General features: G+C 35.1%; 1 protein-coding gene across 3 annotated transcripts; it reads left to right on the top strand.

Annotated features, from left to right (window-relative positions):
• Positions 1-6,150: 6,150 nt before the first annotated feature.
• Positions 6,151-14,327, top strand: LOC128506282 (interferon-induced protein 44-like). 3 transcript variants are annotated; one of them, XM_053476656.1, is made up of 9 exons: positions 6,151-6,277; positions 6,373-6,486; positions 7,269-7,322; positions 10,326-10,359; positions 11,509-11,704; positions 11,828-11,974; positions 12,105-12,276; positions 13,397-13,497; positions 13,815-14,327. In XM_053476656.1, exons 3-9 carry the CDS (start codon positions 7,286-7,288, stop codon positions 13,983-13,985), a joined length of 858 nt encoding a protein of 285 aa, XP_053332631.1. In that variant the 5' UTR covers positions 6,151-6,277; positions 6,373-6,486; positions 7,269-7,285; the 3' UTR covers positions 13,986-14,327. The 3 variants fall into 3 exon arrangements, with proteins under 3 accessions (XP_053332631.1, XP_053332632.1, XP_053332633.1); XM_053476657.1 differs by having other exon boundaries at positions 6,173-6,277; positions 6,402-6,486; XM_053476658.1 differs by having other exon boundaries at positions 6,175-6,191; positions 6,402-6,486.
• Positions 14,328-14,687: the final 360 nt, after the last annotated feature.

Below are 14,687 nucleotides of genomic sequence, written 5' to 3'. Positions count from 1 at the left end.
TACATACCATTATTATGTGATTCACACTACAGCCCTATAATTTGGTATCACTTACTGTACAAATGTCTTTGTTTAGTGATTTATTTTCTACATTCTGAAAAAATACTGAGGATGTCAAAACTATGAAATAACACATATGGTATTAGATAATTATGTAACAACATCAACAGCCAGTTGTTATTTTAAGACATTATGGTCAGCTGTTCTGGAACAGTTCTTGCAAGAACAGTATTGTGTCGAGTTCGTTTGCAAAACCCAGCAAGCTCCATGAAGATGAAACTGTCTCTCATGAAGACCTTCCCAGAAAAGCAAGACCAAAAACTGAGCTCTGCTGCAGAGGAGAAGTTCATTTAGAGTCACCAGCCTCAGAAATCACCAATTAACAACCAGCACCTCAGATTAGAGCCGTTATGAAGCTTTACAGAGCAGAAGGAGCAGATATACATCTCAATATCAACTGTTCAGAGGAGATTATTGTGTATTTTGGACACTTTCAGTATTGGTTTACAGCATAAAAAGAAATAAAAATTTGGAACGACCATGGTGTAAGAAAGTGATTCCAAACTTTTAAGCAGCAGTGTATATTTCTTTTTTTCTTTACCTGATGTGATGAGAGTTACTGATGCTGCTTAATGCAGATACAGGGTTTTAAGTTGAGGTCATAAAACTGCAATGTGCACCTACTGAAATTACTACTGTGCAAATTCTAAGCCCCCCACACACCCCCTGTCAGTGTTCCTCCCCAGAAGCTCTACCCCATGCACATTGCCAAAGCCACTGAAGTTGTAATTAGAGACATACAGAATCTGGAGCATCTACTGCATTTAGGACTTTAGGGATCCTATGGTAATAAAAAAAAATCCCTTTGCATCATTATACAAATAAATATCATGAACTAATGTTAGAACAATGACATTGCAATTAATATTAGCTAATGTCATCTAAATTTTGGTTAGCTAACTGCCACTAATGTAAAGCTAATAAATTAATATAGTGAATATTATAAATTGCCACTTCACTTTCTTTACATTGCTGCTTTGTTGTCGAGCAAACGAGGCATGAACACAATCACTACCCTTTTGGAAGTCCTTGTTGCAACCAAGTTTTGACTTTGTGACTGATATCACCTCTAAAGCATGATGCTGACTATTTTAGTAAGTGTAATATTAATTTATATGAAATTTAACATAGAATTGAAATATGTCTGTATTTTAGGAAATAAAATATGCTACAGGTTTTGTAGTTTCCTTCAGTAATGCAAGACTACTACTAAACCAGTGTGCAACAGCAGCCGATGTGAGAGCACAGTTTGTGCTCCTGGAAATCACATGACTTCAAGTAAAGAGAAAGTGAAAGTTTGCTTAACATCTACAAAATAAGAGAGAGATTTAATCTCTAGTAATTCTGTTTTTTCAAGATAGTGTGTGAACAGTTACATGTAGGCATTCAGCAGTTGCTATTATCCAGAGCTTGTAGTTTCCATCATTGGATAAATCTTTACACTGGGTTACTAGGTTACTAACTGAGTAGTCAGTAAAAAGTAATCAGTTAAATCAGGTTGTGATTAGCCCAAATACTGAAGAAACAGATATGTCTTAAGTCATCATTTAAAGATTGCTAGTGACTCAGCTGTACGGATATTCAGAGAAAGTTCATTCCACCACCTAGGTGCCAGAACAAAAAGCAGTCTAGATGCACATCTTCCTTGATTGTTTTTGGCTTTGTAGGCAAGCACCAGGGTTTTAAATTTGATGCAATCAGCTACAGGAGGCCAGTGCGGTGCACAGAAGAGGTGTGGTGTGGGAGAACAGTAATATATATTTTTTTTATTTCTATTTTATCTTTCTAACAAAAATCAATCAATCAATCATTGGATTGTGTTACTGTGTTATTGCCTATTTAAAACAAAGGAAAGTTGTGTAATACATTTTATATGTAAAAGTGAACCTAATCTGCAAACAGGGACCTAATACTGACCTGAGGACATAAGGTGCAATGTGTATGAACACATGACAAAAGACAAAAAAACTGAAAAGGTTGGCACTGCATTGAAAAGACTAAATGCGATGCACTGTATTCACCTAATCAAAATACACACAATTGTGACATGAATAAAATATTACTCTCACTCACTCACTCACTCACTCATCGTCTACACCACTTTATCCTGTATACAGGGTCTTGGAGGCCTGTAGCCTATCCCAGGTGACTTAGGGCACCTAAGTCATGATACAGCCTAGACGGGCTGCCAATTTATCGCAGGGCACACACATACACATACACACACACTTGCACACTCATTCACACACTACAGGCAATTTTGAAATGCCAGTTAGCCTAATACATGCAAATTTTATGCACACAGGCCCTGAGGTGGGACTCAAACCCAGAACCTGGAGTGTTATCCACTAAGGCACAGTGCTGCCACCACAATTATTAAAACCTGTGAGGGTTCACCACTAGAGGGCACCGTTTTGTTTTTGTAGTTTTTGCTTGCAGACTCAGTTTCCCAGAAGGCACCTCGGTCAGGTGATGCGGGTGCTCACTTGAACCGAGGTAGCTCATTAGATCTTCTATAAATAGCTGCTTGGTCTGGGAAACTGGGTCGAGCATTGTTTGTATTTACTGTCTATTATGTGGGTATTTTGTATTATTCTATTATGTATTGTATTTTTGGTTTGTTTTGGTATTGTATTTTTGGTTTGTTTTGTATTGTAACCGATGTGCATGTCCCCAGGCTCTAGGTAGTTTTGCCGCTAGCAGGGTTAGCTGTTAGCGGATTGAGCTGCTAATGAGCACAGTGGCCCTTATCATCCGTAAGAGGGAGAAGTTCAAAACCACCGAGACTCTTCCTAGAGCTGAACGGCCATCTAAACTGCAATCTCTGCAGCAATCCACCAATCAGGCCTATATGGTAGAGTGGCCAGAGAGTCTTATCAGACCAGGTCAGTTTAGATGACCGGCCATTCTTAGGTTATTCTCTTCAAGGGGAGTAAAGTATTCCAGGTTCTGATCTGAAATGGCTAGATTAACATCTGCATCATTTACATTGTTCGGTTTCAAAGCCTCAATTTCATGCCTAATATTTACAATTTTATTATTAAAAAAGTTCATGAAGTCCTCACTATTGCATGATGTTGTTGTGGAGATTTCTGCAATGGTCTTATTTTTGGTTAATTTGGCTACAGCATTAAATAAAAATCTAGGTTTCTTTTTTGACCGATAGAGTTTTAGCCAGCAACGGCAAATGGCACAGTGGATTGTGTTCACCGACATTGTTTTCTGGAAGTATTCCTGAGCTCATGTTGTGATTTCCATTACAGTAGCATTTCTGTATGTGATGCAGTGGCATCCAGTATGGTCTTTCGGCCTTGACCCTTACGCACAGAGATTGTTCCAGATTCTCTGAATCTTTGGATGGTATTATGTACTGTAGATGATAACTTCAATAAAACTTTTTTAATAAAATATAGAAATTTTAAACTTTCACTTCATTGCATTTTGTTTTTATTCCCAACTTTTTTGGAATCTAGTTCGTATTTATTTATTATTTTATAAAGATATATAAATACAATTTATATATATTTGCAAACAATGATGAGCGAGCCCTGTGCCATCGCTGGCTGGGTGCACCACACAGCTTGCACACAGAACACACCTTATAGGACTCTCATCATAATGTCAGAAGATTCCACACTTTCTGCTCATTTTCATGAGTTTTTGAGCATGTTAAATCCCCCCAAAAAGCCCCAAAAGATGGAAAATTAAGAATACAGTACATAGGAAAACAAGAAGGTCTTGCCCACCCTACAACACAAAATAACTGATTTCCTGCTGAGTTGAGCCCATAACATCTGAAAGTTGTTCGGCTCAATAAGCTCTAAATGTCTACCGAGTTTCATGTGCATACATGCAAGTGTGTATGAGCTATGCAGTAAAATCTTTCCTTAAAGTTTCCTTATCATAACATGCCTTGTACTCTTTTTATTTACTCTATACACAACCCATGGTTTTTATGCTATTTTACAAATTTTATAATTTTCTTGGGTTTATTTATTTTTTATTATTGTAAAATATTTTTTTTCCAAGTAAATTTATATAGCAGAGAGCAATATATTGCACAATAAATATATGATCTACACAACATTTAACTAGTGTTAAAAAAAAACAACTCATTATTGTACAGTAAATGTCAGTAGCTCTTGTTCTGATTTTTCGTTTGTTGTTTGATGTGGAAATTACCATCGCTGTGGTATTTCTTTGATACAACATATCAAAGGAATGACTTTTTTAATGACTTAAGCTCTAACTATATTTAAAATCAGCCGTGAATAAAATCGCCCCCTTTGCCGCCACCTGGTGGTCATTTTCTTGATTTGCATCCCAGTTTTTTTTTTTTTGTTCACAATCAACGTTAACTCTTTAGAGTCACATTAGCTTTAAAGGTACATCTTTTATTATTAAGTCCAGCTTCAGTCAGTAGTTTTTAATGTAAACAAACAATGTAGCATGAGTGTTAGATCATGGGCGCCGCTAGGCCATTTTTGGGGCCCCCCTAACATTTGTACTCAGCCCCCCTAAAAATTCTCTATAAACTTTAAATTGGTGATCACACACATTGCTGGTCGCCCATCATCCCCTTTAAATTTAATATGAAAGCGACGGCAGACTTCGGCTCCTTCGGCTCCTCCCCGTCTTTCAGCGCGGCCTTCAATTCACCATCACAGAGGGAAGATTAAGGCAAGGTGTGTGTTTTTCAATATATTTGTATATCTGCATCAGTGCAGTCCTTTCTCATAAATACAGTTTACAAAATGTCATGAGGGATTAATCAGTTAAATCTTCGCTGTGTTCACCCTCATCACACCAGCTGTTTCCTCTAGTGAAAATGAAGCCCTTAATACATCAGACTCTATGAACCTTTAGTGTACTGTACTTTATAAAACAATCATGCTGTTGCTGTTTTAATTGGAAAACTTAACTGTCTATATAAAACATTGCATAGTGCATATGGCATTAACTACTATAGAGTTATACACATAAACGATTAAACATAGTGACAGACAGCATTCAGTGCACTCGCTTTAACTGCATAGCAGTGAGATTTACAGAGAGAGAAAAATCCTTTTTTTTGTAATAAATGTATTGTATTAAATAATGTCCCAAATCGTAAAATACATTAATTAGCTTTATAATAGGGTTTTTGTCACTTTGATTTAGAAAAAGTTACTTTTTTAATGAATAAAAACAAAAAAAGAATGATATTAAAAAGATGCTTTGTGTAATTACATTAAAAAAATGTTTGTCTATATTAATGAATTTGAATAAATAGCCTAGTAGCTATGAAATTTTAGATGGTTGAATGTAGAACCTACTGTCTTATTTATGAAGCTAAGACACTAAATTAAACTAGATAACATGATGATCAAAGTTTTAATATTTATATTTAATTGTAGATGGAAGGTTTTTCAAGTCACATGAAAAAAAAGGTCTTCTTACCTGCTGCTTATTTGGAGACCTACAGTACTCCCATGTGATTTAAAAAACCTTCATTTGTTAAAGAATGAACAGATAAATGTTTGACATTATTGGCACCCACACAGTTTATTCCCTTGTCCAGCCTGTGTTGTTTATATTGCTAATCAATGTAAGTTTAAAGTTATATGCTGTTTTCTGGTTACATTTTTCTGATTGTACCTGTACATAGAGAAAGGTTTACAGGGTAAAACGAGTGTGTGATTGAGATGACTCATTTGAGTACTGATTCTGAACAAGCCAAATATGTGTTAAACATCTATGGGGGCTGAGCCCTTCTTAACTGGAAATCCTAAAAACGCCCCTGTGTTAGATCTGTCAGGGTGTGAAAAAAAAGATCCATCACCTCTGCTGCTAAGAAGCAGAAAAAGGAGTAAATATACAAGGTAAACCTTTTAATAGATGGCCAAAGCATGTTCTATCCCAAAAATATTGCTTTTTGTTCACTTTAACAATGAGAAAGTAAGTCTTAATTTGTTCTGACAGATGCAGACTTAAAGCTTTAAAATGTAAAAAAAAAAAAAAAACAATGCTTTTTTGTGAAAATGTTTGATCTTAAAACCGCTGATTGGTGTAAACAACACAGCCGGAAACTCTATAACCACATTTTCAAAAGTGAAATTGAATAAGCTCAGCCCATCTGCCAAGCATGCATAGTAAGCAAATATTATTGTTTAATTCATGACTAGTTAAAGTTAAAAATAAGTTAAGTTAAAAATATTGGGCAGAGTGGAAAAATGTGGTGAGTGTATACCTACTGTGTTAATTACAATCTTTGTTTTAACAATCATCCTTTTTTGACACCACTTGATCCTTTTTTTCTAACCTTGGTTTCAGTTTTGATTTACATTTTGACTGTTATCCAGATATACTGGATGTAACACAGAAAGAGAAGACAGAAACTGTGGTAAAACTGTGACAGACTGAATTAAAACTACACAACTATATACCGTGAGTATAGATGGCAAAGGAAACTTTACAAAGTCTTAAAAATTTATTTTAAGATTACATTAAATGTAATGAACCTTTGAAAATGAAACAATTTAATAATTTTGTTACAAATTGTGAATGGAAAAAAGAGCTTTGAGAGTCAGCTTAAAAACAGATACAGTATGTGCAGTATATACGTGCTTCTTGCATAATGATAGTATATATTATATGTAATAATGATTTCAGGTATACTCATATACTTTTTTAAAAATAAAAATATTGTTCTTTTCCAAAATTTATTGATTTTTTTTTATGAATGAAATACATAATACTATACAATATACAACATTACATTGTAATTTACAATATAAATTAACATATAAAATGAAAATGGTTTACCCAAAGGTTGTAAATGAAAAGCCTAAAGATCCCATGAACATTTTTCATTTCTCTACTACTTTTTTTCTCCAAATAAAAAAAAAATATAACTAATAAAACTGAGCACAATCTTCACTCATGATGCATTTAGGAAACAGCTTTAATTATTATCTTATGAAATTGTGAAATATGCTTCCTAATACATATCAATGGTAGCTAATAAATATGCATATAATATAGTCTTAAAAGGAGAGTGACATATCAGCATAAAAAAGAAAAATTATTTACAGAAATTGAGAAAATTAATGTTTACTACTGTTTTTGTATTGATTAATTGTATTTTTATTATTATTATTAATATTATTATTATTATTATTATTATTATTATTATAATATATGATAATGCCTTATCATTGCTTTTTTAGGACAATTATTGAATAAAATGGGAGGATCAAAGTCTGCACATAAACATCCACCAGGTAAATCCAACAACCATCCAAATGCAAATGCTAAAAAAAAAAAATCCTTGCAGTCATTCATCTAACATTTTTTATGAATGTTTATCCATGTTTTTAAATATTTTGGCACAGTGAAGATAATAGCGATATAGAGTATGCGCCAAAATTTACAGTACTGAAATGAAAAGACGAACAATATTACCTTGTTGTCATTAGTGAAGTTATTTCTCCAACACACTATTAGCATTTTGATTTTCCCGCAGCATGCGAAATGTAAATGTTCGTAGTGTGTGTGCACCGTCTAAGTTAGACAGTATTCATATCCCTCACATTGATTCTCAACTGGGATTCCCAGGACAAAGGTTGTTGCAGACTCCTGCAAAAGGAGACAATTTGCTGGCAAATGCAGGCACAGTTCTTGGCAGATCTTCATAGCTCAATACACTCTCCTTTAACATTCCCCACAAGTAGCCATCAGGTGGTGTAACATCGGGTGATTTTGATCTTGATTTAGTGATCAAATGCGCGTCCAAGATGCACAAGTTTCAGTACTGTATATTTTGGCACATACCGTACCTACTTGTCTCAAGCAGGAGGGGCTTTTAGTTGGAGTCACACTGCCCAAATTTATCAGATCAACCTAGGTGACCCTTCTGTGTTGCGCGAAACCTTTGGGGAAGGACAGCTTTTGGTAGATCTCTCCACAAATTACAGGGAGGCTCTTTTTGGGTGAGGCCAAGAGACCTTACCTCTCACTGAGAAGTTTAAGTATCTTTGTTGCAGATGGGAGAAAAAAATGTAACAGTAACAAATAATTTGCGTTAGCACTAGCAGTACTGTTCGCACCCAAACTTGTAAGCTGAGGGTAATGATTGAAAGAATAAGAATGAGGTCATGGGTACAGGAATAGAAAGGTAAGTTCATTGGTTTTCTCTGCAGTTACGTGGCATGACTGACATGCCATAAGGTGTAGCAATGAAAGAGCCCTTATTTAGGGCTTAAAAAGTGAAATAGGATTGTGCAAGAGTGATTTTGCCAGGAGGACCTTCCTGTTCAAAGATAATGTGGGTTTATAAATGAAACTCAAAAGGAAACTGAGATAAAAAAAAAAACTAACATGAAGCTCCTCTGTCTCCTCAAGATGGGATGGGACAAATTAAAGACATATACATTGTCTTAGGTCAACTACACTCTGTAGGAGTACAGTTGTGTCGGTGGTACCCAGGTAAATGGCATGTGTCCACAGGTCGTAGCTCAGTGAAGACGATTTTCTCTGGGTTGCGACGAGGTACGCTGAGCAGGGTAGGTGAGCCCTATGGAGCAGGTGGCACGAGGTAGACAGAGACAGTGGAACTGCACAAGGCAGGCAGCTTCCTTCTTGGTGAAACGTTATTAGAGTTTGCAGAGTCTATAAAGGTAGAGAACGAGGACGAATGCAAGGTTAGGAATAATTTACTCACCGGTTGAGCTTGGCATGGCCTTTTTACAGGCATTGCATGCTCAGAATATCCTCCAGGTCACGTGTATTCATAGGCCCTCCCTATTATCACACAGAGGCTGCAGGTAGGGTGGCATATGTAAAGCTGTGCGTGTAAGTTGTTCGAGCAAGAAGTTCATGGTCTACCTAGAGTGCGCACACTGGCTGCAAGCCTGCTATCACTATATATATATTTAGTCCACAACTCTAAACGCTTTAGTCCACAACTTCAAACACATTTTCTTCACAACACTCCATGTATGCTGACTCCAGTTTTTTCATGTTATTAACTAAAGGAAGTATATATATTTTTTTCTAAAAGTGTATATATATATATATATATATATATATATATATATATATATATATATATATATATATTATACTTTAGTTAATAACATGAAAAAACTGGAGTCAGCATACATGGAGTCTTGTGAAGAAAATGTGTTGTGGACTAAAGCTACTTTTACTGATAAAAACTATAAAAACTTTTTGAGTTTGCTAACATTTGTGTTCATGAGTCTACAGTACGTGAAACATTAAAGAAGTAGGGTGTCCATGGCAGTACGCCACAATGGAAGACGCTACTTACTTGCTGCATGTGTAAAGTTTTCAAAAGAGCACATTGACACTCCACAGTGATGTTGGCAAAATGTTTTGTGCTCTGACAGAACTAAGATTGAACAGTTTGGAAAGAACATGCAGCACTACATCTGACGCACCAGGACAATGATCCAAAACACCAAATGGCACCATCACAGAATTATTTTGGAAAAACAAAATCCACCTTTCTGAGTGGCAAAGTTAGAGCCCAGACTTCAACCCAATAGAGATGCTATGGAATGACTTAAAGAGTTACACACATGAGATGTCCAAAGAATAAGACAGAGCTAAAGCAGTTCTGCCAGGAAGAATGAGCTAAAATTCCTTCTGAACAATGTGCAGGTCTAATCCACAGCTACAGGAAGCATCTGGTTGAGGTTATTGCTCCACTTCCATTTTGAATGTTGAATAAGTGTGTTCAATAGAGACATAAAATATTATTTTAGGCACATACAATTTTTTTTGTACCCTTGACTAAAGAGCAGATCACATTTTATGACAAATTAAGGCAGAAAACCATGAATAAATGCATACACACTTCAAGAAAAAAAAAAGGAAAAAAAGTCTCCTGAGATAGGCTCCAGGTCACTTGTGATGGTGTATACTGGATGAATAAGTTTCATGTTTTAAGTTTTATTGTCATATGCATAGTAAGAAACATGTCCCCCCTGTACAATGAAATTCTTTCTTTGCTGTCCCTCTAATGAATGCAGCTAAAAAGTAGAAAATAAGCATAAAATTAGAATAAAAAATAAAAATAAATAAATATGGGTACAGTATACAAAAGAATAGGTATATGTAAAAACAAATTAAGGCAGAATATGAAAAATATGCAAAAAATGTGAGTGAGTGAGTGAGTGAGTGATTTACTGAGTCTAAAAAAATTAAGCTTACTGCATTGCATTTATAAATCAACACATGTTTTGGATGTTTTTATCCTTTAGAATTAGACAGCCCTTGGAGGTCCATGATTTGGGAGTAAGTACTTTACCCTATACTGTACATATTTTTTTCCATTTACTTAATCAATCAAGTGATTTATACATTACTCAATTATTTGATTGATTAATTTTTTCCACAATAGTTAGAAATTATAACTTATATATGACTCATTATAATGATCCACTGCAAAAGAAGGAAAGAAAGGTTTTCATCTCAGGGATTACACAACAACATATTAAAAATGGTTTGGCCTGGCCTCACATGTGAAACATATAAAATATGAGAAACTTTGTAGTCAAAATGGGTCTTTTGATCATGCAGAATAACAGTTGTTAATGCAAAACAGGCCTTTGATTTTCTATATAATCTCTTAGTACACTAATGCGCTTATCCAAGCGTTTTACTAGCATTTGAATACTATCAAGGTTGAAAGTTCTCAGTACACTGGAGCCATGATCTGACTGCCAGCTTTATGTCTGAAACACTGGACTCCCCAGAACTCCTTTAATGCCCTAAACATGTGGAAATGGCTTGGAGCAAGGTCAGGACTGTACGGTGGATGTGGCAATAACTTCCAGCCGAGTTCCTGTAATCTGCAAGTGTTGTTGCTAAAAGATTGTCTGTACAGTTCCACCAGACAGATGCGTCTTTTCTGCAAGTTAGCAACAGGGTATTCATTGATTTTTATGATTTGTTTATGGTAATAATTGCAGTGGGCTCCAAGCCACCTCAGCCACAAATGTCTTTCATATACATACAGTACAAGTCCCGGTTGGATGCACAGTAAACACCCCTTGTATAGGCAAATCGTTGAGCAGAACTCTGTCAGTAAGATACCAACTGCTGGCTAAAAATCTGAGTAATAGAAGTTTGAGTTAAAAGTTACGATTAGCCTCATCATATCTATTATAACAACAAAAGAAAAAGTTAGAATCTATTTGTTCAGGTAAATTACAGTATTACAATCAGAGATCACAGTGCAAATAGACCAGAAGATAATAATAATAATAATAATAATAATAATAATAATAATAATAATAACCTACAAAAAAGTTTAAACAATGGTGAAAATAAAAAGTTTCGAAGATTTCACAACTGACATTACAGAAAAACTGCTTTGCACCTTCAGTATGTCATGCTGTATGTCATTAATATTTCTTTGTTGTTGTTTTTTTTTTTTTTAAGCAAAGAGAAAATAGAGCAGAATCTGAGAGACTTTAATCTGAACAAACCAGATGTCGGGTTTGTTAGGATTCTACTTGTTGGTGGAGTTGGAGCGGGAAAGTCCAGTTTCATAAACTCTGTCAATAATGCTTTCCAAGGAAGAATCACCTCTGGGGCTCTGGTTGATGGAACAGGTGGACCCAGTTTTACAAAAAAGGTAAGAAAATTATTATTTCATTACATAATTTACAAGTGGACAAATTCTAATCACCAGCAACAAATAATGAAGTACAACAGGGAATACTGGAGCATAATTTACCAAGTAATATTTGACTTTTAGTACAAAAACCATTACATTGAAGGAAAGAATGGCTCCCGTTTGCCTTTTATCTTCAACAATCTAATGGGACTTGAAAATGAAGAATCTGGTGTAACTGAAGTGGACATCTTCAATGCCATGAAAGGGTGTCTTGAGGAAGGGTACAAAGTAAGAAAAGTCTTTAAAGCATCATTACGAAGTGTATCGAATGCTTAAGAAACTGATAGAGAAATTCATTTTTGCATATTTATCCATGAATTACAGACTATTTAATTATTTCTTTCCTGCAAACATTTAGTTTAATCCTGGATCCCCAGTGTCTTCAAATGACATTGGTTACAAAAACAATCCAAGTCTTGAGGATAAAACCTCTTGCCTGGTCAACATCATTGCAGCCGACAAAATATCACTGATAAGTGATGGGGTCATTAGGAAGCTGAAAGCTATCCGTCAGGAGGCAACAAATCTGGGTAATGCTGATTACACTAAATAACTGGTAAAAATGTTCAGTTACTGGACAAAGTTAAGGGTTTTTTTTCTTTACTTATTCTGGTATGAGGAATTTAAATCTGAAATTTGATTTTGTATATAACACCAGGATTTTACGTTATGCACACACATGTCAAAGCTGATCTTTTCCTTAAGACATTGAAAGCCATTTTCATTATGATCCAGTGTTACTACAAAATTTTTAATAAAGCCCAGTTTAATGTGAAGTGATGGAAGGTATACTTTTATGGGATTGACCAGTGATTTATGTTGCACACTGTACCAGCCAACAGTGCACTTATCTCTGTTTCATTTTCATTTTGTAATGGTTGTTGTCATCATGAGTACTCCATAAACACAGAAAGCACATATGTATTGGGTACGCCAACTGTAACCAAGAAGAACTGATATGACTTTTAGGTGACCACAAATGTTCCAGTTGTGTACTTAATAGTTTAACACATTTAAAATGACTTCCATTGATTCATATTTCTCTTCCATGTGTTCTTCAAGGGCTACTGCAACAAAAGGCTTTTTCGTTATCATTGTGCAATAAAACAGCTTTTAAGCTTGAGTTGTTGGAGTCCAAACTGGAGTCTTTAGCACTTCTCGCCTTATATACAGTAGCAGCTAATGAGTCAGCGTGCTTACATCAGCTGACTGACATGCTGAAAACCACACTTAGTCAGTCTGCTTTCAAGGATTAATTATTTCATAGGCTAGTGTCTATTAATGTGATGGAGGAAATCTGACTTCAGGTTCAGATTCAACACACTGAATTTAATGTACAACAAACATTTTATACTTAGTAGCAAAATAATTGTTGACCATTTTTCCCCCAATGTAATAAGATATACTTTATAGTGACAACATGAGCCTGTAATAAGTCCTTTAATGCAACTGAATAAATATTTATGCCAATTTTCACCACAGCCATTAAAACTTTCATATATGAGAAGCTGTCAAACTTATATTATAAAAATAGTCCTAGCAACAAATATGTGATTCAGCAACTTATAAAATAGTGCTTGATCTAGCATTTCAATATCATTTAGCATTTGTAAATTTTAACAATTTTTAACTAATACCATTACTGTGCAGATATTCCTCAAGTGATTGTCATGACACGACCAGATTTAGCATGTCCATTGGTTAATGAAAATATACAGAAGATCTACAGCAGCCAGAAAATCAAAGCCAAGGTAAGTACTATATTTTGCTTATGCTTAAATCTTAGCACACAATATTTTGTCAGCATTTTTGTAAAAATAAAAAGTTTAATCCTCGTCACCCTTTATTGTCTGCTTCTACTTGAAAAAAAAAGAGTGTGGTGAGGACATGGTCAAAAAGAGATGATAAACACCCTCAGAAGAAAGCTAACACCTTTTAATAATTTAATTGACATACTACACAGTACGGAAAGGGACACGTGCAGGAAGTGATTTAAACTTTGTCTTTGATGGAGTAGGACAGGGTATTATCTCTTGATATACTGTACAGTCTGTGTGTATTTCTGCAGATGCAAGAGTGTAGCAATCGCCTGGGTATTCCAATGAATCACATTTTCCCTGTGAAGAACTACCATGAGGAGATAGACACAAACGATGACATAGATGTTCTCATCCTCAAGGCAGTTGATCAGATTGTGAACATCGCTGCTGATGCACTAAAGATAAAATCCTCTGTTTAAGTCCTGTACATACAGTACGTGGATTTCAACACCTCAATCACTTTTATTGCATCATAAAATAAATTGTTGTTACTTTTAAATGAAGCTAACTTAACTTCAGCTGTTGTTTTGATTGACATGACAATGACTATATTGCTAATTGTGCCTTGCATGCCTGGATTAGTTGCATATATTAATTTACTGTAGAAGTCATTTTATTTTGACTGTTTAAACACAGAAAATAAGCATTGAAAGACTTTATTTGTCATATTTGCATGGCAGGGTTTATAAGTCATGTGCTTAATACTTGTAACCTTCTGTTTGTTTTGACATGAAAGTAAATTAAATGTTTCCTGATTAAGTTTGTAATTAATGCCTTGTTCATTTACTATTAAATATTTGCTGCACATTAAGTATCTTTATGAATTTCGTAGGGGAGTTGCATAACGTAAATGCTGAGAATCGCGCGCGTGTGTGTGTGTGTGTGTGTCGGTAAATGCAAGCATTGGCTGAACCTGACTTAGATCCTAATAATTTTATTAATTACAGGCCAGTTTCTAGTTAGATAATTGTTTCGGTGGTCCTCAAGAGTTATCTGGCGAACACTGATCACTATGAGCCTTTTCAATTTTGATTCCAACTGGAACGTAGCATTAAAACAGCTCTTTCTAAAATAACTCTGGCTTTCTATTCTCGTTCTGTTGAAATAAATTAGGGATGGTA

Source organism: Clarias gariepinus, chromosome 18, assembly GCF_024256425.1.
Source record: "Clarias gariepinus isolate MV-2021 ecotype Netherlands chromosome 18, CGAR_prim_01v2, whole genome shotgun sequence".
Taxonomy (NCBI): domain Eukaryota; kingdom Metazoa; phylum Chordata; class Actinopteri; order Siluriformes; family Clariidae; genus Clarias; species Clarias gariepinus.
This window is presented reverse-complemented; position numbering and strand designations above follow the sequence as displayed.